Source organism: Phocoena sinus, chromosome 10 (assembly GCF_008692025.1).
Source record: "Phocoena sinus isolate mPhoSin1 chromosome 10, mPhoSin1.pri, whole genome shotgun sequence".
Lineage (NCBI taxonomy): Eukaryota > Metazoa > Chordata > Mammalia > Artiodactyla > Phocoenidae > Phocoena > Phocoena sinus.
This window is the reverse complement of record NC_045772.1, coordinates 99,434,454-99,459,426: the sequence shown is the minus strand read 5'-3', so window position 1 is coordinate 99,459,426 and position 24,973 is coordinate 99,434,454. Positions and strand designations below refer to the sequence as shown.

General features: G+C 61.6%; 1 protein-coding gene across 6 annotated transcripts in view; it reads right to left on the bottom strand.

Moving 5' to 3' along the window:
• Nucleotides 1-3,733: 3,733 nt before the first annotated feature.
• TSPAN11 (tetraspanin 11) overlaps nt 3,734-24,973 on the bottom strand; it is a 65,745-nt gene continuing 44,505 nt past the window's right edge. For 5 of the 6 annotated variants that reach the window (XM_032647070.1, XM_032647071.1, XM_032647069.1 and 2 more), the window contains 5 exons: nt 15,911-15,985; nt 14,784-14,888; nt 12,033-12,186; nt 11,610-11,696; nt 3,734-5,690 (listed from right to left, as the gene is read on the bottom strand). In XM_032647070.1, the coding sequence (XP_032502961.1) occupies nt 5,479-5,690; nt 11,610-11,696; nt 12,033-12,186; nt 14,784-14,888; nt 15,911-15,985 (633 nt within the window). In that variant the 3' untranslated portion in view covers nt 3,734-5,478. Of the gene's footprint in view, nt 5,691-11,609; nt 11,697-12,032; nt 12,192-14,783; nt 14,889-15,910; nt 15,986-24,973 lie in introns of all 6 variants that reach the window. The other variant, XM_032647073.1, reaches the window with a different exon arrangement.

Genomic DNA, 24,973 nt, shown 5'->3' with positions numbered 1-24,973 from the left:
GCCTGTCTCTTTGTGGTGTTTGTGTCCACTGAGCCACGACTGTGGCTTTTTCACGAGGTGTTGCTGTGAGGGGCCAGCCTGCCTTGTCCACGCACAGCCCACAGCAAGGACCTCTCCCCACCTCCTCGGGCCCAGGCTACAGATCTGCTGGGTGGGGAGGGGTCTCTGGGGTCAGGGGCCTGTCCCGGCGGCCTGGCCGCACGAGAGGCCAGCTCCCACCTCAGTGTCTGCTACCCGCCACAGATGGCCAGTCCTGGGGTCCTGTAAGTGTGGGAGGGCGGGGCCAGGAACAAGTTATCAGAGGCCCCCAGTGGGGCGGGGCTGTCAGCTTTAGGTACAGCCTCTCCCCGGTCCCTGCGAGGTTCCTGGGGTTCGTGTGGGCCTGGCGTCTCTCCCAGGACGGAGGGGACCTCACCGTGTGACTTGGTCTGGGCCGCACCCGCTGAGGGTGGCCCTGGGACGGCCTTGAGAGGGCAGGAAGCACCCATCAGCAAGAGGTGGTCGGCGGGGATGGAGGGTGGCATTGGAGCCACGAGAGCCCTGATCTGCCGGCCAGCTGCGGCGGGAGGCTCCCAGCTCCCTCAGCTGGGGTTCTGGCTTGTGGGTTTTCCTCTGCTGTCATCGTCACAGTGACAAGGAACAGGAGAGGGGTGGGTGGACGGGCTGGGCGGGAAGGAAGGGTAGGTACAGCACGGGGTCTCCCTGAGCCCCTCCACACGTGGAGATCTGCCCCCTCCTCGGGGAGGCCAGGCTGGCACGAATTGTGCTGAGCACCCCCCTTGGCACCCCTTCCCACGGCTGCTGTGCCCCGCAGCCCCCGGGGGTTCGCTGAGGACCGAGGAGTCTGAGGCGACCCTCTCGAAGGTCCAGTGGAGTGGGGTCCCTGGGAGCCTCCCCAAGGACAGTTACCGGGGGACCTTGGGGCCGAGGGCAGGTGACCCTCTGTCATCTGCTGAGGACCAACCAAGTCACAGGAGCGCGGGTGGCGCCGCTGCCCCTGCCCATCCTGCTCTTACTCCTGCCCCAGCCCGTGGGCGCCCCACGGCGATGCCACCTGGCCCCTGTGCTGTCTGCTCCTGGAGCATCCCGGCCGCACTGTGAGCGCTGGGTTCCTTCCAGGTGTGCTGTGAGAGGCAGCTGCCCTGGCTGGGCAGGGGTCACAGCCTGTGAGCCGGTGGGTGAGTTTGAACTTCAAGCTAAGAGCAGTGGGCGCCCGCTGAGAGGCTTGAAGCCCGTGGAACCGGCTCAGCTCTGCCCTTGGGTGCCATGCCTCTGGCTACAGCGTGAGAACGAAGGGAGTTACCAGCGGGATGGGGGAACATCCAGGGCTTCCCTGGTGGCACAGTGGTTAAGAATCCGCCTGCCAATACAGGGGACACGGGTTCGAGCCCTGGTCCAGGAAGATCCCACATGCCGCGGAGCAACTAAGCCCGCGAGCCACAACTACTGAGCCCAGAAGCCACAACTGCTGAGCCCACGTGCTGCAAGTACTGAAGCCCGTGCGCCTAGAGTTCGTGCTCCACAACAAGAGAAGCCACCGCAATGAGAAGCCCACGCACTGCAACAAAGAGTAGCCCCCGCTCGCCGGAACTAGAGAAAACCCGCGCGCAGCAACAAAGACACAACACAGCCAAAAATAAATAAATTAAAATAAATAAATTTAAAAAAAGAGAAGACATCCAGCTTGTTCTGAACCAGAGTAGGTGCTTGGCAAGAAACTGGTCAAATCTGGGGCCTCAGGAGTCCCCAAACAAGAGGTGGGACCCCAAAGAAGAGCATCCCCCTGGCTGGAAACTGGAGTTGCAAGAGCGTGATCTGGGGGGCGGAGCTGGATGGAGTGTGGAGCGGGGATAGAGCTCGGGAGATGTGCGGGCTCAGTGGGCAAGCTTCCCCCCCTCCCCCGGGGGGCTTGTTCTGCTCTGCTGGTCCAGTAGCAGCATTCAACAAATCCACACAAGTCAGATTAAGTCAATGTCATTTTGGACACAAACGTATCGGCATTGCAATGGTTCCTTCTTAAAGTGTTCGGCAAAGATTGGAAGCTATTGATTTAGCCATCTTGTTTTTGCTGAGTGTAGCGCAGCCATGGAGACAGACTAGTGTGTCTCCTTAAACTAACAAAAGGGATAACAACCCTCCACAGGGCGTGCCCGGGCCTGGCTCTCCGGTTGAAGCTGCTGCTGGGCTCTCCCTCTCGAGGCGCTTGGATGGCAGCTGGGGCACCCCTGAGCACTGCCCAGCTGCCCTCAGTGCCCCTTGATGCTGAGCAGAGGGGGGACTGGTGTAGCCAGGCCCCAGTGTGCTCTGTGGGTCTGGTGGGTAGAGCCTGCTGCCACCCAGAGATTTTTCTTCGGGTGGCTGCAGAGCTCAGGGAACCAGCCTCGCCCAACGTCTGCAGCAAGGCTGATCCAGCATGTGGACAGGTGAGGCCATCTCACTGGTCTATGGCCTCAGGAGGCTCCTGGTCTTTTGCCTCCCTCTCCCAGCACTGAATTCCTGCAGGGCCAATAAAGTCTCAATAGATATTTTCTCTGGGTCAACAGACCCAGTTCCCGAAAGGACTCAGCCTTCTTATTGGTTGGCAGCTCAGGGAAAGCATGTGAAATTTGATCTGTGGTCCCCAACCTGGGGTTCCCTAAACACCAGATAAGGACTTTCAGGGACACTTACAGCTTTTGAAGTGTCTGGTGGAAACCGTTCCCACCTTGTGAAACGGCGCCAATGGGACCATTAGCCCTCTTGGCTCCGGCTGGCCTGGCTGACGACAAAGTGCAAGGACAGAGTCTGGACCTTGCTGACGGACAGGGCTGGGTTCGTGCTTTACTGACCGCCCTCTTCACCCCCTGGCCTGACCCAGAGGCCCCCCCAGGCCCCCCTGCCGGCCGTCAGGCACTGCGTCACCATCTTCAGCCACTGCGTCATCTTCAGCCAGTGATGGATGCAGGGGGAGAGCGGGAGCGGGGCTTCCCGTGCCCCCACTGACAGCCTGTCCGTTCTCAGCTGGGGGACAGAGGGAAGCAGGGCCCAGCTCGCGGCAGCCCACCCACTGCAGCCTGACAGCCCGGCCCTCGGAGCTGGCACGGAGCGGCAGGCGATGGGCCCGCCGGCGGGCACCGAGGCGGACAGCTTCGCAAAGGTTTCGTGCTGCCCACCCACCTGACCGGGGCCCCGCTGACTGCCAGCCTGTGTAGACAGCAGTGCCCACCACCCCCAGCGCTGCTTGTATGCAGCGGGGAGGGGCCGCAGGTGTGCCGGCCCCCCGGGCACACTTGAGCGTTTGTGCGGACACGCGTGCATGGTCAGGCTCACGGTGATGGTGCAGGTGAGCAGACATGCCGGCCCAACAAGACCGATGTGCTGAGACGTGCCTAGACCGGGTCCAGCCCCTGCCTGATACCCAGGCCATCGGAGGGCGGCCCCGTGGTTGTTCAGAGAATAATCTCGACCAAGATGCGGGCGTGACACAGGAGGAGGGCAGGGCTGTGGACTCCCCTGCAAGGTGGGTTCCCCCCAGGGACATCCCTGGTGGATGGAGGGCTCACATAGTGAACGGGACCGTCGGGTTCACACCAGGCGAGGGGCTCGTGCCCAGCCTGAAGACCCCCGCACCACCCCGTACCCCCGTCTTGGGTCCCCCAAAGCCCAGCTGGCCCAGGTGCTCCCATGGACCCCAGCCCCGCCCACCTCAAGCAAGTTTTCTAGACAGAAGAGTGAATGAAGTAGAATGAGCGCGTCCTGTCACAAAAGATGAAGCATTTACTTCCTTCTGGCTTCACACTGGGCAACCTGGGGCCCCCAGCTTCTCTGAATTATGATGGAAGTCGCTTTGCTTTGGGGTGAAAAGTGCCCCCCCCCCCCCCGCATCTGGGGACGGGGACAAATGAACTGGTCCCCTTGGAGAAACGCTGCCACTCTGGAGTGAGGTGGCCCGGGGTCCCGGTACCGGCGGGAGAGTGTGACGTCAGCCTGGCCTCTAGCCCTGCAGAGAACTTGGGACTTATGGTTATTTTTTGATTATATGCACAAATCTCAGGAAGTTGGAGGGCAGCAAAAATAATCGCAGCACCATGGTTTTTGGCTTTGGTGCAATCTGGGATTGCTGGAAAGCTGGCCTCCCTTTTAATGAACTGGCATCGGTGACCCCAGGGCCCTCTAACAGCGCCCGGAGAATCCCAGGGCAGGAGAGGCGATCCGCCCCGGGGAGGCTGCCGTGCCCTCTGCTCGTGTGGGTGACCCCTGTGCGGGGAGTGTGCAGTTTTGGTACAGTTGGGGCTGTGTTGGGGACAGCAGTGACCCCCGAATGGGAAAGAAAACACCCTTGACCAGGGACTGAGCTGGGCCCGCAAGAGACTGGGGAGGCGACATGTGACCTTTCCTGGCCTTGGCCTCAGCATCACGGCGGTGGGAAGTAGGAGGGGAATCCAGGACCCTGGACACGAGGGCCGGCGTGGGAATCTCTGCCCACTCATAACGGCCACGTGGAGGGGGATGGGCTATGGGGGTCTCATGAGTTGATGCGTGTTCTTTGGAAAACTACCAGCACCTGTGCTCTGCACTTCCTAGGATTTTCTTTCAGTTCTCCCTCCATATCTGGGAAAGTTCTGAAAATTCCCTGATCCACCCCCAGTATGACAAGCTAAGGAAGGGGCTATATTCTCTCTGGGAAGCAGTGGGGCTCCTGCAGGCCATGTGGTGACGGCCCGGTGGTCTGGGAGTGTGGGCCCAGGAAAAGTAAGTTCCGGGCAGAGAATCCCCTCTGCTCAGAGCTGCACCTTCTCAGCGGCTCCAACTTTGCAGGGTCTGTGATTTGGTTTAATCAGGAAGGATTTTACTCCCACCATTAAGAGCTGAAGATGGTTTTAAAAACCTGGGCTTCCTGAGATTCAAGCCATGGACAGGAGACCCCCGAGGGGCATATGGCTAGAGACGGGACTTGGGGCCAAGGTCCCCCCAGGGGGACCTCTCCCGGGGAGGGGCCCAAGGCAGGACCCTGCTCCCGGCCCTGGCGGCTCCACCCCGCCTGCGCCGCCCAACCCCAGCCCTGCAGGAAGGAACCGGGCCACCTGACACTCCTTTCCAGGTGAGAAGGTGTGGTGGTAGGCAGAAGGCTGGGTCTTCTGGGGGCAGAGCCAACCCTACCTGCCCACCCGATGCATTACCCGGGCCGGGGGGAGAAAAGCGCACCCAGCAGAGGCACGAGGAAGGATGCTGTGCACAGGTGGGAGGGTCACGGGGCCCAACGTAAGCATCGCAGAGGGGCCAAGCTTTCTAGCCTGGTTCAGGGTTCAGGAGCAGGGTGGGGCACAGCCTGAGCCCAGCCCCCTGCGGCTCTCAGGAGCCCAGGCCTGGAGAGGCTCTGGCTGTGGTCTCCCAGCAGCCTCCGTCCCCGGCCTGGGGGTTCCGGTGGTGAGCCCACAGAAGTGCAGGGAGGGGGCTGAGGGTCCCCGGCCTGGGTTGGGGGCTGCAGGAGCCATGGTCTCAGGCACCTGTGGGTCCCAAGGGGCTGGGCACAGAGTGGGGGTTGTTTCCGGGAGCTTCTAGGCCAGCTGATGCTGACGTCGCAGGCCTGGCCGATGGGATTTGGGCCCCTGAACTTGCGAGGGGCAGTGGGACGGGGACAAGGTTGGCCGTTAGTATAAATGCAGCTGGACCCTCCGGTGCAAACAGCAGGTGAGAATCATTCCGCAGATCTGCCGGGTGGAAAGAGCAGAGGGACAGAGCAATCAGTGCCCGCCAGTGTGCCGGCCAAGGGCGCCCTGGAGCTGGGCTTCCCACCCCAAGTGCCCCCTGGGGACCTGGTCAGGAGCCTGGGACTCTGCATTTCTAACAAGCTCCCACGTGATGCTGGGGGTGGAGGTGGGGACCACTTTGGGAACCACACCCAAGAGCGGTATTTCTCACACTTGAATGGTCACGGATCCCCGGGGACCTTGTTAGCTGCAGACTGCAATTCTGTGGCCTGGGTGAGGGCCTGCACGTCGAACCAGCTTCCCGTCCACACGGCGGCTCTGTGGTCCCAGATCTTCTCTGGAGATGGCCTGGTTTTATTAGATTCCGAACGGTGACACCGCCACTCCCTCGTTGCTGGCTGAAGCCGTCTTTCCTGAGGGAAGTCTGTCTACGTCTTGCTGCTCTCAGATACCAGAGAAAAACAAGGCCCCGGAGTCGATTCTCTGGCTGACGTGCAGGAGGGGAAACTGAAGCCCTCAGTGGAGCGCCCAGGACCGTCACCAGCTCATCTTGTAAATCAGCTCGGGACACGGCACCAGCCCCAGGCCCGGGGAGCCTGCCTGCCAGCCCCTCTGTCCCATCTCCGAGCTGCCCGGGGCCGGGCAGTGCTGGGCAGTCGCCTCCCACGTCTCACTTGCCCATCTCTAAACGCAGAGGATGAGGACCTTTGTTCCCCAACCTGTTCTTTGTTTGCTTCTTCCTCTTCCTCTCCTCCCTCACGCGCGAGGATGCACTGAGAACGCGGCGGTGAGGCCGTGTCAGACCAAGGAGGCCCAGGGCTGGGACGGTGGCCCTGATGAAGATGGCGCCGCTGGCTTCCGGCTCCTGGTCCGCAGGAGGGGACACTGGGAGGGCAGCCCGTGACTGTGCCGTGGACAGGGGTCCAGGTGGGTTTCCCAAATATAGGAAACAGTACCCCATCTTTCCCAGCGGCTGCTGCTGACCTCATCTTTCCAGGGTACCTCCGGATGCACACGGAGGAGGACAGGCTGATGAGGACGACGTGGGGCTGGCAGACCCTAGTTTCTCTTTGAGAGACTCAAGGAGGGAGCAGAGGTCGAGCCCTTCTGTGCCCCCTTCCTCCCTCCCCTCTGTCCCCACGCGGGAGTTTCACCCCCTGGGAACACAGCTTTCAGCTTTCAGACTTGGTGCTAAGAGCAGCACTAATCCACCTCTGGGATTCAGAGCCATGGGCTCAAAGGTGGCTTAAGAGGTTATCTCATCTCCCGCTGGCTTTAAGCGGGTGGCGGTCACAGTCATTCCAGCCAGGTGGCGTGCAGGCCCTCTGCCCTGTCCCACCTCATGGTTTGATGACTTGTCCTGGGGGATCATCTTGTCAGGGGGAGGCCAGATGGGGGCAGCTGGACCAGCACAGACTCGTGGCTGCGTCCCCTACGGCACACCTCTCACGCCGGGGAGGGCCCGGAGGGCTGAGCGTCCAGCACGCGCACTCCGTACATGACATGTGTCCCCAGGGTGCCCCCGGGGAAGGCACGGCGAGGTGGACGTCAGCGCCAGTCCAAACACACACACACACACACACACACACACACACACACACACACACCCCAGCCTGATGCATGCAGAGGGGCAGACGATGTGCTCGACACGTGGGCACATGTACACACACGTGTATACAAACACACACATGTGCACACACACCACTTTGATGCATGCAGAGGGGCCGAGGATGTGCACACACATTCACACACGCACGCACGCACGGACGCGCACACACACCACCCTGATGCGTGCAGATGGGGAACGGGCCCAAACTATCCAGTCCCTGAGGGACCCCCAGCGTCCCGTTCCTGACAGAGGACATGGGGGACTCAGCACAGACGGCTGTGAGCAGGGAACACACAGGCCAAGGGGGCTGCAGGAGCAGGAGATGGCAGAGGGTGGGCTGGACAGGCTGCTGGGCTCAGCCTGTGGGGGGCACGGGTGAGAGGTGCCCTGTCCTGGCAGCCTGCCTGGAGGCGGTGTTTGCCGCGTGCAGGATTTTTAACACGGAGGCCGGCATGCTTTTAGCCTCTTGTGAGGTTTTTGGGACGGCAGCCGGCTGTCATTACAAGCATCAAGGATGGGCCAGGGAGGTCCAAGAAGCCTTTCCAATAAGATCTTTCAGTTCCCCTTTAAATGACCTACAGACCCCAATCTCGCTGTCCTGTAGGTTTCTGGGCTCAGGTTTCCATCCTACATTGTGGGAATGTCAGGGTGGGAGTGGGTTAGCTTCTATTTGGGGCTCTGTGACCTTGGGTTCAGTCATAACCTCTGAGCCCCAAGTTCCCCTCTATCAATAGGAAAACATCCAGACCGTTCACAGGTCCAGAGCCTTCCCAGTGAGATTCTTTGAAACTCAGTATGACAAGACCAACACCATGGCACCCAGCCCCTTCTGCACCCTGAGCCTGTGAGAGGCTCCCCAGGGCCCTCAGGACAAACCTCCCCCACCCCCCAGCCAGCCAGGGCTTTGCACATGTAGTCCCCTCACCCTGGCATGCTTCCCCCTTCTGCTTCTGTCAAACTCCTTCAAGGCTCAATTATATATCACTTCCTCCAGGAAGCCTTCCCTGACTGCCCATGATGGTTCAGGCCTCCTATGTGCTCCCCAAACCCCAGGGCTCACACTGTGACTGTGCGTGGCTCCTGTGTTCTGTGTGTCTCCTCCCCTTGAGTGAGAGCCCCTAGGAGAGGGGACCACGTGCTGCTGGCTGGTGTGGCCTGGCACTGGGCAGGGCGCCTGGCACACAGCAGTTCCCGTTACAAAGCTGACAAAGAGTGCTCGCCCTCCCCCTCCTCCGCCCACCCTGCCCCTGAGAGGGAGGCTCCCGGATTCTGTGTGTGAAGAGGATGGTCGGAAAAGGGGCTGAGCCACTATGTCCTTTTCAGATAGAAGCTTCCTGGCCAGAATACGCTGACAATTAGCTTCCAAAGTGACCTCAGCGTGGACAGCCTCCAAAGCGCACCCACAGAAGGGGACGTGAGGGTGCAGCTGGGTCCTGGCCTGGTGCCCCAGATGTGCGTGAATAGGTGGGGCCGTGTTCTCAGCCCCGAGCACACACATGAATCACCTGGAGGGATTTAAAAAACACCAGTGCGCAGGTCTCACCCCAGACCAACAGTCAGGATGTGTGGGGATGGGGCCTGAGCAGTGGTAGTTTTTAAACCTGATTCTACTGCGTGTCCAGGGTTGACACACCCGCCTAGAGAATCTTCGAGTTTTTCCCGGACTACAAGCGTACGATTTGGGGCACCTTGCGGGTCTGGAAATCCAGTGTATGGAGTCACACAAGACGGGAGGGTGGAGGGGTCCTGCCAGCTCTTGCTGAAAGCGACAGGTGCACAGCCTGGCAGGTGCGGGACCTCTGTCCTTCAGTGTCCCCACCAGCCCCCAACCGCTGTCCCAACCTACAGCCAGGAGCGCTTTGCACTCTTCAGGGACGCTGCTGGCTGGCTCCAGTTCTTTGAAAGTTCTCCAGTCGGGCTCCCTGTAAATTCCCCTTCCTGTTTCTGTCTGTCCTCCGGCCCCTGCCCCGCCCTCAGGACTGTCTGGGGGGTTAAGGACCGAGAGGGTGCAGTCCTGTCCCCCAGCTCCTGATACCTCCCACTGCTGACTTCCAGGCCCCCAGGGCTCCTTCTCACGTTTCTCCTCCTGGCTGCACGCTGGACCCACCAGGGAGCTTTGCAAGCACACAGCTGCCCGGCTGCCAGCCCCAGATGGCGTTATTTAATTGTTCTGGGGGTGCAGCCCAGGCCCGGGGCGTTTTAAAGCTTGCCAGGTGACCTCAACGTGCAGCCCTCAGAGGCTCCAGGAGGCCCGTCCCTCTCTCGCATCCTGGCCATCCAGCCTGCCAGCATCTCTGCAGGCAGACCAGTGCCTGCCTGGTCCACGCGCCCTGGAGGCACACGCGACGTCTGGCTGGAATCAGGTTTGCTACCTTCGTCGTTTGCCGTTGCTTCCTGCTGGGTCTTCAGAGTATACGTGAGACATCTACCTAACGTCCCAAGAAGCGGCAGCACCTCCGTCTCACTGAGGCGGGAGCCTTCCCAGAAAGTCGGAAAATCGTGGGGGGCCAAATGCTTCCTGAGGGCGCTCACGCCAGGCTCATCTCCCGACTCCTCCATCGGATCAGCTCTGGCTTCATGGTGAATAACGGCTCCTGTGCCAGACTTCCAGGATGAGAGATCGCTGCTGCTTAAAAAGGGCTTGCAGACGTCAGACGCCTCCACTTCGCAGGCAAAGAAACTGAGGCTCAGGAGGGAGGGTGGCTCCCCCAGATCACGCAGAAGGGGGGGCCCCGTCTACCACGGGGGCCCTCTGACTCCAGGCAAGACTTCCCCCTGTTCCTGAGGACAGGGGGGCATGGCATCTTGGCCTTGTATCTCCAGGGCCTGGGGGGGTCTCCGAAGCGCCAGGCTGGGCGAGTGTGGGGAAGGTGCTAGGTGCCTGGTGGAGGATGGCAGCCCCGGGGGGCTGGCCTGGTTTGAGCCCCTCCTCGAGGCTGGGTGGTAGCTCCAGAGCCAGCCGGCAGGGGGCGCTGGAGCCCCGAGGCCCGGCCGCCGCAGCGGAACGGACGGAGGAAATGGGCCAGGGATGGGGACCCAGCGGTGGCCCGGTGACACTCTCTCCGGGGCATGAGCACAGTCCCGCAGGGCGCTGTGGAGGATGAGCCGCCCTTGGTGGGGATCAACGGGGGACTGCGGGCACCTGCCCTCGACCTGGTGACCCGGCCTCCTCCGCGTTACTCCTACAGCTGGACGTGTCCCACCCTGACCTCAGGCTCAGCGGTCAGCCCGCTCCCTGCCCTTGGCCTCACTGCTTCATCTTCAGCTTCGCGCTTTTGAGAACAGAGGTCAGGAGGAAACGGACGGAGAGTGCGGCCCAGGTCCGGTCAGCGTCCGCAGGGCACGCCCCCAACACCTGTAGTCGGCAACAGGCGTCCGGGAAGCTCGGCAGAGTAGGAGCCGCAGTGCAGAGCATCCCTCCCCCGGCTCCGGCTTGCGGCCCCCCGGGGGTCAGCGCACGGAGCGGAAGGCCTGCCTGGGCGGTGCGAAAGGGCCGTGTGAGTGCCCCCCACCTGCCGCCCCCGGCTCGCTGCGCCCGCACCTGAGTGCGGGTGAGGGGGGCAGGAGACAACTCGGCTCTTTTGAGAGACGCTGTGCCCACGTAGAAACGATGAAACGGTGGTGGGTACCATTTTCTGAGTGTCTGCTGTCTGCTCAGCGATGAGCTGAGTGACGTATGTGCCCGACGCCCAGCCCCTCTAGTCACCCATCAGCTCCTTTTTACAAACGAGGAACTGAGGCTGCGCCCGCAGCGAGACTCCTGGGTGGTGGCCGGGGGAGGGGTGTGGAGTGGTGAAACGGAGCAAAAGGCATCGCTCGTCCTCAGAGCACAGAGCTGGGTGTACACACCTCCAGGGGCACGCACACGTGCATCACACACGCGCACACACAGAGGAATGAGCGCGTGTCCATGCATGAGAATATACACACATGCACAGCCCGCCTAAACACATATGTGCATCCGGCCCCGACCACGTACACCCAGGTGCATGCAGACACACCCATGGACCCACTCGGACCACAGCAGGCTGTGCACACCCCCCCGCGTGCACACACAGAGTGCATATGCACGTACCTGAGCCCACACTCCCACTCCTCCCAGGTCTCCGACAAGTTCAAGGTGGCCCCAAGGCCCAGGTATTTTCCTTCATGTTTTCTTGGCTGCAGAGGGAAGAGGAGGGGATGGGGGAGGAGGGGGCAGGCAGGGCAAGGGTGGGCAGAGGGCCAGGATCTGCGACCTCAGCTAGCGAGAGAGGGCTTCAGAGTTCCAGACACTGCCCCCCCGCACCCGAATCCCTGCTCCAGCTCACCTGCAGGCAAGCCACCCCGATGCCCACTGCCCCCATGAGCAGCAGGTGATCGGCCAGGAACTGCTCCAGCTTGGCGATACAGCCTCCCTGGAAGGTGGTAAGGCAGGTCACACACCCCTTGGCCCAGAAGTGTGTGAGGATGGGGAGGGAGGGCTGGCTGGGGGGCTACACCCACCCAGCTCAGGGAGGCCAGGCACTTAAAGGGCCGGGTCCAGCCTTTCAAGTGCCCGTGGGCTTCTCAGGTGGCCCAGGGGCGTGCCACGATGTCCCCGAATCTCCCAGGAGCGGCTGCCACCCCCGGGCTTCGTGGGGACCTTGGAAGGCCCACCGCCGTGTCGTGGCCAGTGAGTGGGTATGATCCCCACCCGGCCCATCTCGAGCCTTTCCGGGCCGCCTGCCTGCCCCAGCAGGACGGGCACTTACCTCCACCTTGTAGATGTTGGAGGGGTGTGCCCGCCGGCCGCAGCGCGCCACCACGGTCTTGCAGCAGCTGTCGGGCACCCGGCGGCCCTCGGCCTCTGGAGACAGGATGTACGTGCTGTGTTGCCAGTCGGCCGAGCTGTTGCTTCCGCAGCACCTGAACTGGAGCGAGAGACGGGGCTGGAGGTGAGGACCCGCCGGCCCTCCAGCCCCTCGCTTACGGGGCTGCAGGACAGTCTTCAGATCTTAATCCAATCCCTCTTTGCTTCCGAGATTTCTTCCCTTCCCCTCTTTTGAGCGGGAGGCTGGCTCTGCGGGGCCCTTCTCTTTGGGCAGGTGGAGAGCCGGTGGCAGGAACACCGATCACCCCCTCTTTTGTTCACCCACGTCCTTTAAGGAGATTGCGCTGGGTGTCCCTGGGGCAGGGAACGTCTGGGAGAAGATGTGGGGAGGTGGATGCCAGCAGGTCCCCCAGGGAGTGGGGCTGTGTACCACTGCATGCAGGCCCAGGGCAGCACCAAACCACCAGGGGGTGCTTTCCTGGTCATCCAGGGAGGTAGGACACCCCCCCACCGGCACAGGGTCGCAGCCTTCCCAGAGGCTCAGATGCCCCCCATCCAGGCCTCGAAGCCTCAGATCCCCTAGACCTGCAGGACACAGAGGTGTCCCAGAGGCCACACACAGCCAGCTCAGTGCCGAGCAGAGGGGCCGGCGTGAGTGCTGAACAAGACCAGGGTCTTCCACACGGCTCCGGGGCGTGGGGAGCACCAGCCCGGGCCTCAGGGGAGCCGGACAGCTGGACACGGTTTATCTCCTGCACCCCGAGTTAGGGGACTGAGACTCAAGTCCCTGTAGGGGCCACCGAACACGGCTGTTGTGAGGCTCTCTGGTGTGTGGGGTGGAGGTACATTTAGTCCAGTTAACAAGCATTTATTAGGCACCTGCTGTGTGCCAAGAGTGAAGCTAGGCCCTGGGCCTGAACTTGAGTAAGAAGCTCCTGGCTTTCCCAGGCTTGTCACTGACTATCGCTTAGTAGGAGGGACAGAGGTGCTCACGTGGGCAAAGGGCCAAGGAGGCCCCGCAGGGCAACAGTGGAGCCCGAGGACCAGGCAGAAGGGAACAGCACGGACAGCAGGGAACAGCATGGCGTGCGCTGGGAATCCCGCGGGACTGTCATCGTGTACCACCTGCACGGGTCGCTTAGCCCCCCTGGCTTCAGTTTTGCCCCCGGTAACATGGGGATGGCCAGGTACCTCCACGAGGGCTGCTGTGAGGCCTGAAAGCGGCGGGTCACGTAAAGCACTTGGCCACGAGCCCAGTACAGAGGAGGCAGTTAGCGAGGGGCCCCTGTGGTCACCATACGTGCGTGAACACAGGCCCGTGGTGCGGCCCGGAGCCCAGACGCCGCCTCTCAGGGTTTAGTGTCCTTAGGCCCAAGATGCGGGCTGGGCCCAGTGTCCCTCAGGTCCCTGTGAGGGTGTTCGAGGTGTTCCTGGCAGGTGTGGGAACCCGAGTCCATGTGCTCTGGTGCCCGCGGGGCAGCACTGCAGAGCTGGCTCCCTCTGCTTAGACTGTGTCCTCCTGTCCTCTCCCCCCGGCAAGCCCAGCTGGCCTCCCTGGCCCCGCTCTCCATGTAAGGGTCCCCCAGCCTCACCTGGACCACGGTGGCCTGTGGGGTGTCGGGCTTCCTGAGAGAGGCCCCAGGGCAGCGACCCAGCACACTTCCTATGTGGGAGGTCTGCCAAGTGCAGACGGAGCTGGACGGGGCTGCCCAGCCGGGTGTGTGTGCACCTTGGGGACAGGGCTGCCCTTCGCCACTACACTGGAGGACAAGAGAGCTCCTGGGAGCTGGGCCAGTCTTGGGGAAACGGGGCAGGTGCCTCCCCCTACTGAACTAAGACACAGTCAGAGCTCAGGGTCCCCCAGGCTCTTCCCCCTCTACTTGCCTGGGGTCCCGGCAAAAAGGCCACGGCCCCAGGCCCAGGGTGGGACTGCAGACGCAGGATGGCACAGAGCCCACATGGTGAGGGTGGCATGGGTGGCAGGGAGCAGGGGCACCAGGGCAGGCGGGGAGCATTGTCTCAAATTCTCCAACACGAAACCCCCAAGATTCCAAGCTGCACCATCCAACAGAGTTTTCTGGAACGTGGAAATGCCCTGTACCTGTGCTGTCCACCTGGGTGGCCACTAGACACGTGTGGCCACCGGGCAGTGAGATGTGGTGAGTGTGACCGAGGGCCTGAGGTTTACGTTTAGGTGTAAGGAGCCACGTGTGGCCAGTGGCTGCCGTATCGGTCTGAGGTCCACTTGCCCCCCCCCAACCTCTGGCAGGACTGTGGGCCTCACTGCGGGGATCTGCTGAGCCTCTTCTTGGAAAGGAGAGACCGCTTTTCTGTGCCCCTAGTTCTGCCCGATGGCTTGCAGCCGGGAAATTCTTACAGCGGCTCTGCTGAGATACCTCTGCCTGTCACAGTTCACTCTTCTGGGGCCTCAGCCGAATCCTGGTACCGCCAGCTTCCTGCCCACCAGGCACCCAGAGGGGAGGGCAGAAGGGGAGGAAAGAAGGAACCAGGATTCGGGAAGTACTTTCGTGGTGGGAGGGACTTCTACCTATGGGCGTAGTTAATGCTCCCACGCCCTATGAGGCTCAGAGAAGCTGAGTGACTCGCCCAGGGTCACACAGACGGGAAGGGACAGAGTCAGGATGGGAACCCATGTCTGCGTGGCCTTCAGGCCCGCAGGGCAGGTGCTCACGTCCTGCTGTAGACGGTCTACGGAGGCTGTGATCTCCGCAGCGCCGGGCTGCCTGTAGTTCTGGGCCAGGGTCCGGGTCAAGTGCTGCCTCAGCTCCTCGCTCAGCTGAGGAGGGTGGAGAGGAAAGGTACGTCAGCAGAACCACCCACGGACCCGCCCCCAGCACTCTAGAGCTCCCTGAACTTGAATGTTGCTATGGCCGAGGCCTCCCACACAGTGAACTGGGACCCCGGGTGGGAGGCGGGGTCCCTGGTGCTGCGAAGGCTGGGGCCCTGCGTTAGGTGGAGTGTGACGGGCTGAGCTGGGAGACAGGTGGGGCCCCAGAGCTCAAGGCTGGTGGGGGCACGGGTGAGGCTAGGCACTGGGTGCCTTTAAATACAGTCGTCCCTCGGTACCTGGGGGGTGGTTCCAGGACTAGCACTGATCTTCTGCGGATGCTCAAGTCCCTTGTATATAATAAGATGGCGCAGTGTTTGCATATAACCTATGCGCATCCTTCCGTATACTTTAAGTCACCTCTAGGTTACTGACAACACGCTGCGTAAATAGTTGTAAATACAGTGTAAATGTTACGTAAATAGTGCTCGGTGCTTTCACTGCCGTGGGCCAGGGTTCAGTGCCTGGTCGGGCGGGGAACTAAGATCCCGCAAGCCACGCGGCACAGCCCCCCTCCCACCACCCCCGCCCCCCCCAAAAACAGTTGTGCACGGCAGATTCAAGTTTTTCCTTTTAGAACTTTCTGGAATTTTTTCCCAAATACGTTTGATCTATGATTGGTTGAATCTGTGCACCCGGAACCCCTGAATATGGAGGGCTGTATCTGTTGATTTTCATTTTGAGGTGATATTAAAAATATTTACAATCGTTATCTTGAGGACATCCATCAGTCGTATGGGCGCTGGCGTGAAAGGACAGCGCAGTCATCTGTCTCTACCGGCCGAATATTACCCTTGAGTCACTGAGCACCCAGTGGGAGGGGACCTGACCGTGGCATCCTTGGCCAAGGCAGGCGGGCGAGGCCCAGGACCACCTGCATGTCGCTGCCTCCCCAGCCCCATGCACCCCTCCCCGTGCTGTCCCTCCTGGGGGAGCCGACGGGGAAAGTACGAGGAGGACGCTTCACTCACCCTCTGGTAGTACACGTGGGCCAGGACCCCCGCCACCAGCTCAACAAGGAAGATCGCCAGCAACAGGCAGAAATACTAGGAGCGAGGAGAGAAGGCGGTCACGGCCGGGTCAAGCCTGGGCAGGCAGCCGGCCCTTCAGGACCTCTGACAAATGCTTCCCCAAAGCTGAGGGGGGCTCCCATCACTCACAGCTTCTTCCTCCTCTTCCCAGCAGCCCTGGACGGGGGTCCGGACACCCGCCTCTCCCGGCTGCTGGCCTGGAGTTCCCCCCTCCACCCTTCATGCACGGGTCTGCTGTCAGTTCATTAATCCGTCCACCCACCCAATGTTTATTAAACACCTACTGTATGCCAGGTATCGTTAAGTAAGGCAATTATTGGCCTCAGTTATTGGTGGAAGGGACAGATAAATAAGTGCCTACAACGTTGTGTCATAAATGCTATTATGGGGCAGACCCTAGAAACTATAGGAGGCCCCAGGTTGGGGAGGGCAGTCAGAGAGGGCTTCCTGGAGGAGGTGGCACCTGAGTGGCATCTCTAAGGATGAGATGCCAGGTGAAGGAAGTGGGAAGCACATGCCAGGTGGAGGGGAGAGCGTGGGAAGCCTGGAGGGTGCAGAGAGCTCCGGGGGCGGGGGGGCTGCAGTTCAGGGAGCGGGGAGAGCCAGTGACGCTTAGCGTGTTGATGCTGGGGAACAGCAAAGCACAGATCCTGGGAAAGGCCCAGCCCTTCAAAGCCCTGCAGGGGCTCTAAAGTCCCCTCACCACCGCTCCGCACATGTGTCTTCCAGGCTGTGCACCCGGCTGTGACCGGCAGGAGGATGGGCCTGCATCCCTCTCCCACTCCCACCTGGTGTCACTGCTTGGTCCTGGGGTCCTCTTACAGGAGCCAAGGGGTCGGAAGTGCATGCCAGGCCCACGTGGCTGGGAGGGGACAGGGAGAGGGAGCTGAGGGAGGATGGAGATGAGGGCGGGGGAGAGGAAGAAGGGGAGGAAGAGGAGGGAGGTACTGTTGGCTGCAAGCGGGCCCTCTGGGGCCGCTCAGCCCCTCCCCCTGAGCACTGGCTGGTGCCGCCTCCTTCCCCCCAGGGCCGCCCACCTGGCTGGCCGCGCCAGGGCCGCAGCCCCTGGTCACTGGATCACTGGGTTCCAGGGAAGGCTCAGCCTGGGGGCGAGCTCTGAAACTTCAGGGCCTATCAGGTAGGGAAAGGAAGGAGGGCAGGAGGGGATACAGATGGAAGGAGACAGTGGCAGGGCGGGGATTGTGGGGCCAGTTGCGAGGGATGCCTGTCCATGGGTCTGCAGGCTTGGCCTGGACACCTCCCAGCCCACGGGGGAGCTGGCACAGAGAAGGAACTTTCCACCCAAGAGCCAGGCTTCCTCTCAAGTTAAGTGAATCCCGTGCCCCCCCATCTTACTGGGCCCCATCCCTCCCAGCATCAGAGCTGCCAGTGGTGTGGAAGCGGGGATGTGGGGAAGTATTCCCAGTCTCTGCAGGAGTGGAGACCGCCGGCCCTAATCATCTGTCGGGCCTGAGGCAAGAGCACAGTGGAGGTCCGTGGTCCCCTTCCCTCCAAGCCCAGGCTCAGCGCTGCACCAGGGGAGCCTGCGTGCCCGAGCTCTGTCCGCCCCCACCCAGGGGCACATGCCCGCTCTGCAGCTCCTCTGACACGGCGGCCCCTCCACTTCCCCTGCCCGCCCGGCACCGAGGCCGCTCTCCTCCCTACGCGCAGTGACCGCCAGTTGCTCCCCTGGCTTCCTGGGTGCGCGCCGCACGCCCACGCCGGCCGCGCCGGGGGAGGGCAGCGGGGGCCGAGGCTCCTCTCCATCACCCCTCCAGCTGCGGGTCACGTGGGAGGGTGGTCCTGGAGACGTGGCAGTGTCGCGCTGCTCCGGGGATGTTGCTGCCACAGGTGCTGTCGAAGCCAGGCTGGGGAAGAGGGTGGATGGGAACGGAGGGCGACCCAGCCACATCCTGACATGATGGCAGGCTAAATGAATACCTGCCAGCCCCTCAAAACTGTTCTGACGCTCAGCAGGCATCAAACAGACTACCCGACCTGCCGGAGGCGTCAGGAGGGGAAGGGCGGTCCCGAGAGGCTGTGACGCCCCCTCCCACCCAGGAGCTCCGGCCGGCCGTAAAGATGCCCCTGTGAGGGGGGTCAGGGCCAAGCTGGGCTCCGCAGGACGGAGGGCGGGTGCCAGGGACAGGACGGCTGGGTGATCGGTGGGCACAGGCACTGGTTCCAGGCAGTAGCTCCAGCGGCAGGAGGGCTGCAGGTGTGTGACTCACCTGCGCGTGGGAGGCCCTGAATCATAGCTCGGGGTGACAGTCCCCACTCCCTGGGATCCTGCTGCACCGGGATCCTGGAGGCATGGCTTCTGGAGCCGGCCGGCTGGAGCCTGGGCACCGGGGCCGGGCTGGAGGGCTCTGCCATGTGGCGCCCTGAGCTCTGACACGCCTCTCCTCTGCCCTCCGCCTTGCCCTCCACCAAGCCTCCCCTGACGCCCCGGGTCCAGCCAAATCATCTCCCCCCACGGTGCAGGGGGCTGTCTGAATGCAGGCCCAGCCCCCCACCTCCGCGCCTCTGCCCTGTCCCCCTGCCCGGAGTTCCACACGCAGCTCAGCCACGGCCTCCACGAGCCCGCTCTCAGGTCCCAGCCACATGCCTGCAGCGCTTCACCCGCCTCGTGTCCCGACAAGAACTCCAGCTCTTCTCCTTCTCCCCTGGGCTAGACCCGGGGCCCACCCTGCCTGCCTTCTGCCCCTCATCCGCAGCCGCGGGCGTGGGCGTGGCCTCCGCGGGGTGAGGGACGTAACTCCACCCACTGCTCCCAGGAGCCTGCTTCTGGTGCTACCGTGCTGTCTCTCCAGGATGACCATGAGCTTCTGGGGAACAGGCACCCTGTCTCAGGATCCTCCGGCTCTTCCGCGGGGCCCGGTGCGCAGCTGGGTCTAGATGCTCGGACAGCAGCCCTGGATTAAGATCTGCAAGTGCGCTTCTTACTAAGCGTGCCTGTGAGACGGGGGACTGGCCAGAGCTCGCAGCCCACGCCTGGGGGCAGCAGCTTAATCCTTTGCTGATCCGTGGGTGGCGCGGAATTGTTACTTCCATTTAATTTATACCAGTGGTTCTCCGCCTGGCACGATTTTGACCCCAGGGCACGTCTGGCAATGTCTGGAGCCATTTTTTGTTGTCATAAGTCGGGGAAGGAGTGCTACCGGCACCTAGTGGGTGCAGGCCGTGGGGACACGGCCAAGCCTCCCACCGTCACAGGGCAGGCCCCGTGGCAAAGACGATCTGGCCTAAATGTCAAGGCCAGTGCCAAGGCCGCCGAGAAACTCTGACTTACACATTTACCTTCAGGCTCTAAGGTGGATGCTGGGGCTTGATTTGCCTATGTGCCCGTATGCACTATTGGAGACATGACAGAAAAGATCTCAGGAAGGTTCTGTGGTTCCTGAGAAGCCTGAAACAACACGGACAGAAGCAGGTGAGGGGTTTTACCCTGTACCTGCCTTGGAGGGCGACTTTGGGGCAGGAAGTTGCTCACCCCGACTCAAGGAAGGATCAGGGAGGCCTACGAGGCTTCAGCTGTGGGTACGCTAGCACCCGGGGTGCAGAGAGAAAGCTGCTAGCCTGGCTGTGCCCTGGGGTCCCCGGGCAGGTCCCTGGGCAGAGGTGGGCTGTTGAAGTCTGTAGATAACGGTTGATTCTGGGAAGGCTGAAGAGGTTCTGGAGCGACAGTCCACCCCCTTTAAACTCGGTCTGGTGTGGGTTTGGAATTCTTGAACAAAAGTCAATAAAAAGTTCTCAGATCCCCTGTGAGTAATTTGGAGAAGTCATGTTTCAGTATAAGTCTGGACGTACTGGACCCTGAGCCCACCATTCCCAAGAGACCGCCAGAATTCCTGGCCTGTGGCTTAGCAGGTGATAACCCAACTCAGGGGGTGCTGCCTTCTGAGGAACAGAGGAAAGGCAGGTCTTCTACAAGTGGGAGCAGTGGACAGCATCCCTTCCACCGAAATACTCCTGAAAGCCCCAAATCAGCCCTCCTGGGCAGAATCAGTGCCTTACCCACCTGGGTGCTCCCTGCATGGCCCTCCTCGTCCCAGTGCTCTGCGGGCGCCAGCATCACACATGTGTGTGGAGAGGCTGCAGCCTGGCCGAGGCCACGTGGCCGGCACATGGTTGCGTCTGGAACTGAACCCAGGGATTCTGGCTGCAGAGCTGTGTGCCCACACGCCGGATCACCCTGATGGCTGATGGGTGGGCTGGCTGAGCTCACAGCATGGCTGGGGGGCAGGGTTGGGTGGATGCCGGGTGTCAGGTGGGGACAAGAGACAGAGGGGAAACCCGGGCACAAGAGGGTCTCTCTCCGGCCCCCGTGCAGCCTCCAGCCCTCAGCACCAGCCAGGCAGGTTCCCCGGCCCCCAGCAAAGGGCCCTGTGCCTTCACGCCTGTGCTGGGGTCACAGCCGCAGCTCTAACGCCCACGTCTGTCCCCATCGCTTTACTCAGCCCGGCCTGACCATCTGAGAGTCTGGGGGCCACACAGCTGGGCTACACCCCGAGAGGGCACACAGGGCTGCACCTTGGTCTCTGCGGGCCCTCCCGGTGTTCACTGCTCTGAGCACGTCTGTGCTGTGCAGCTGACAGCCGTCAAGTGTGAGCTTGGTCAAGGCCTCCACAAAGCCCTCCTGGAGCCAAGAGGTCCTGACTGCGACCCTGTGGCCCTCACCCTTCTTTCTGACTCCCGTCTGACTCACGGGCCTCACGCCTGTCCCGCTCCTGGGAGTGTATAGGCTTTGATCCTCGTGCGCCCACCTGCTCTGCCCTGCCCCTGTGTACCGCGGGGCGAAAGGAGCCCACCCCACGCCAACACCCCCCTGACCCTCAAGCCCCCTCTGAGCTTTGCGAGCAGCCGGCCTCACACTCAGCCCCACCCCCAGTCCTTCCAGAATCGACCACCGGAATCCTGGTCGGATAGAAACCAGGAGTGAGAATTCCAAAGAAACCTCTTGTAGCCTCTGCCCCCAGAGCCCTCCATAAGGACACGTCACTTCGAAATACACCAGACTGGACCCCAGACACAGAAGGGACCAGCCTGGTAAGCACAGAACGGGACCCAAACATTCACCCCCACCCCTGTACCACCTACCAAAGTTTTTTTATTTCCCCCTTTATTTCTCTAATGGAACAGTTTGAACTGGAAGCAAAGTTGGATATTTTCTAAAGCTACAGATCCCAAACGAAGCGGAAACAGCCCAGGACTCTCTGAACCAAACCGACACTTTCTTTAATCAGAGGCTCTGCGGGACGCGTGCAGAAATGTTCCCCATAGTGACATTACGGTGATGAATTAGAAGGTGAGTCTTCAGATGGATTTACTCTGCATGGGGCCAAGCCGAGACATGGTTTCTGGGGCCCACAAGACCAGACAGCTTGGCCCAGCTGGTGCCATCCTTGAGGTAACTTTTAAGAACTTTATACCACTGGACTTCCGGAATTTCTCCACGGGATTGATTCTATCACAAAGAAGGGAGCTTGGCCGAAGCTCTTCTCCTCTGTCCGCTCTGCATTCTGCATGATTAGCGATGGAAACCAGGCTGTGTCCAGCAGGCGGGGCTGGGGCGGGGGGCGGGGGAGCCGGCCTACTCTCAGGGAGGTAGTGAGACAGGAGAGTCAGGCTGCAGCCGAGACTGAGTCACGGGGAGAAGACCAGCCTGCAGCCCCCCGCTTGGCTGTGTGAGCTGATCACAGCCGCGGGAGGGTCCGGGAGCTCGGAGCAGCCAGAGTCCGGACCGGAAAAGGCGGAGCCAGATGCTTAAACGGCAGTGACCTCAGGGCGCGTGATTTTCTGGTAATTAACCGCCGGCTGGAGGCTGTCAGGGCTCAGGGCGCAGCTGCCAGCCCGTTCGTGCAGAAAAGAGCCTTGAGCCATTCCAGTAACAAGATGTCACTGCTGGAAGGATGAAGGTGACCTCTATCCTCCTGGCCCAGCCCAGGGTTCCCGGCCCAGGCCGTCCAGCCACGGCGACTTCAGCTCTGGGCTGCTCTAAAGGATGCCAGGGTGTGCTCTGGCCCGTGTCTGATCCTAATACAGTATTGTGTGCTGGCCCAAGGGGCTGGGAGCGGAGAAGACGACCGGGGCTGGGGAGAGGAGAGCCGGTCCACAGAGGGAGGGGCAGTTGGGAGAGGGCAGAGGAGGGAGCAGATTGGCCGTGCGGGGGCAGGAGGCTTTCGAGGGACACATCTAGAGGATGCAGCTGAGGCCGTCCAATGCCCGAGCCAAAATGTTGGGGGTCCCAAGGTCATACTGTGGGGGTCACAGGAGGAGAACACATTTCCAGAACCACAAACCAAAGCCAGGCATCCACTGGATTTCGGGCTAGGACTGCTAAGAGTTCAGCTGTGTGGGCGGAGAGAGCAGGGTCCACAGCGGGTGGCAGCGCCTGGCTGGGGGCAGAGGAGCAGGCTCCCCTGGACGTAAGGGGCCTAGGGACTTGGGGGATGCCACCGCCTGATGGATTTGGGCTCGGGAGGGGGGAAGTCACCCACTGCTGCCTCCGGCGAGTCCCCTGAAAGGCCTGGGTTTCCTTGGGGCTGACTTCTCACGGGCCCTGGAGAGATGTCATATAGCCTGCGGGCAGCTGTGCTCACGCCGGCACAGATGAGATTGTGCAAAGGGCTGGGGTAGCACGAAGCAGGTGGCAGGGACCCAAGGGTGGGATGGGTGCCGGGGTCCCCAGCAGTGGTCGTTCTAGGACAGAGTTGGCTACTGGGGGAAAGGGAGGCTGAGTAGGGTTTCTGCCGAGCCTGGAGGTTAGGAAAAGTCTGGGGGCTCAGAGAGGCTGGGGGCTCTGATCAAGCCAAACGGGAAGGTCAACCACCCGCACGGTCCTCTGTCCTTTCATACAGGTGTCTCGTATTCCCCACTAGCCTCCAAGCCAAGACAGGGTTTTAGTCCCTTCCGCGTCCTCTCCCCTGCCCACCCTGCCCGCCCTGCCTTGTGCCCAGAAGGGCAGGAAGTCTGGAATGTGCTGGAAATGCTTGTTGAGGCGGATGAATTAGGCAGGCCCATCAGCGTAACTTGGAGCGTGAGCTGCGGAAAACTGGAGAGGAGAAGGCGGAAGGTAGCTGGCTGTAAAAACCGCCCCTTGTGGAAGATTTGCTCCTACAAGCAGGCGGGGATCAGTTACATCGGCTGCAGCCCAGGAAAAGGTGGGTCTTGAGCCCTGAAGGGTGCGGGTCAGAGAAGAGAGTGATGTCACACAAGGCGCCCTGGCCTGGGAGTCTGGCCTCTGGGACAAGATGCTGTGTGACCCTGGGGGAGTCCCTCACCCTCTCTGGGCCGTCTGCATAAAATGTGGGGCTAAGATGGGAAGAATGTCTTGGTGCCGCAGCTGCATCGGTCTGGGCAGTCAGGACCAAGCCTCCTCTGTCCTGGCCTCCCGCCTCCCTGCAGGGACATCTAGAAGGACACCCGGATTCTCCCCCCACCCTTACTCACGGCTACTCCAATCTGCTTGGCTAGCGGGCCTCCCTCCCTCCCCCTGGGGCCAGCCTGTCCTCCGGATGCCACATTCTCTGCTCGCCACCACACCGTGGGTTGAGTGATACCCTTCGTAGGCGTGTACGCATGTCTCCCCAGAGCGGGAGTTGCTAAGGCTTCTGGACACAGGTGTAAAGCCACACACTCCCATCAGCTTCACTAAGAATAAAGATGACATCTCTCTGTTTCCTGCTCTTATGCTCCATTGATTCTAAGCACCCCTAAAGCCCCCGTGTGAAGTACGGTGAGATGGAAGAGGGCACCCCGTGTCCCAAGGCCAGTGCCGAGACCCGACATGAGAGCAGTATGTCCAGACAGCTGTCCAGCCACCGCTCCCGTCCTGGTCCCAGTGGCGGAGGGGGCCTGCAGCCCCGAGTCTGTGATGCGCTGCTACCACTGCCGAGAGGTTCGGATCAGCCGGCGCACTGACCTCACTGATAGGAAGGAAGGTGGGTCCCGCCCCCTGCCTGCACCCGTGGCTCATGCTGGCGGACAGGAGCTGAGGCCGGCTCTGCAGGGCCAAAGCAAAGCGGGGGAGGTGCCCACCTGCCCCCACCAGCCACGTCCTTCCAGGAGTCCCGTCAGAGTAGAGCGGCGACACTCACTGCTCTCAACCACCTTGCCAGCTGCCTACACGGGGGCCGGGAGGGCAGCCTCTCCTCTCCGGGTCAGCTCTCCCCAGCTGCCAGCCCTCGCCAGGCCTTCCTTGCTGGGCGCGTGCCTGTGGCATAGGGTTTGTTTTAACGTTAACGTAAAAAGGAGTAAAATGATACTGGGAAGGAAAAACGTCTGCATACACCCGGGGCCTCTAAATATCTGTTGAAGGACTATGTGCTGTCCAGATCTCCTGCTCTGAGGGTCTCCTCCGCTGAAGGGCTCAGTGGTCAGGGCACTGACTGTGCCCAGCTAGGTGACGGGGACCAGAGCACGTCCCCTCCCGGTGACGTGGTTAAACCCAGACTCTGCTGAGGAAAGGAAGCAGGAAGCCGAATGATGGAAAGGTAGAGGATACTCCCTCAATCAACTCCGGGGTTTGGGACGCAAATAGATGCTGTTTACCAACCATCCCTGCCCTCCTGCAACGCACCGTACAGACACAGGCGCCCACACACACGCTGTCTCTCCGAGGTCAGTCTGCTCCGAGACCTGCTCGGCCCCCACTGCGGGGTGATCACCCACTCACACATAGCTGAGTTAGACGCATCTCCAACCCAGCCGAAGCACTTCCTCGGTACACAGCCGACCCCTGCACCCCGCAGCGCCCTGCAGCCTGCCCTCCACTTCCCAGTGGACCAGGTGGCAGGCAGCTGGGTAACTTGTCCCCAATTCTCACCTCCCTGCTTCCCTTTTCACCTGGGATGCCAACGACGGGCCCCGAGTCACGAGAAGGTGCGTGCCCACTCCCTGTGATGGAGGTGTCCAGGAAAAGGGGACCATGCCTCCTGGGACAGCGGAAGGGCCTGGACCAAGCCGGGGTGAGGGCCACGTGACCTCAGGCAAGTCTGTTTC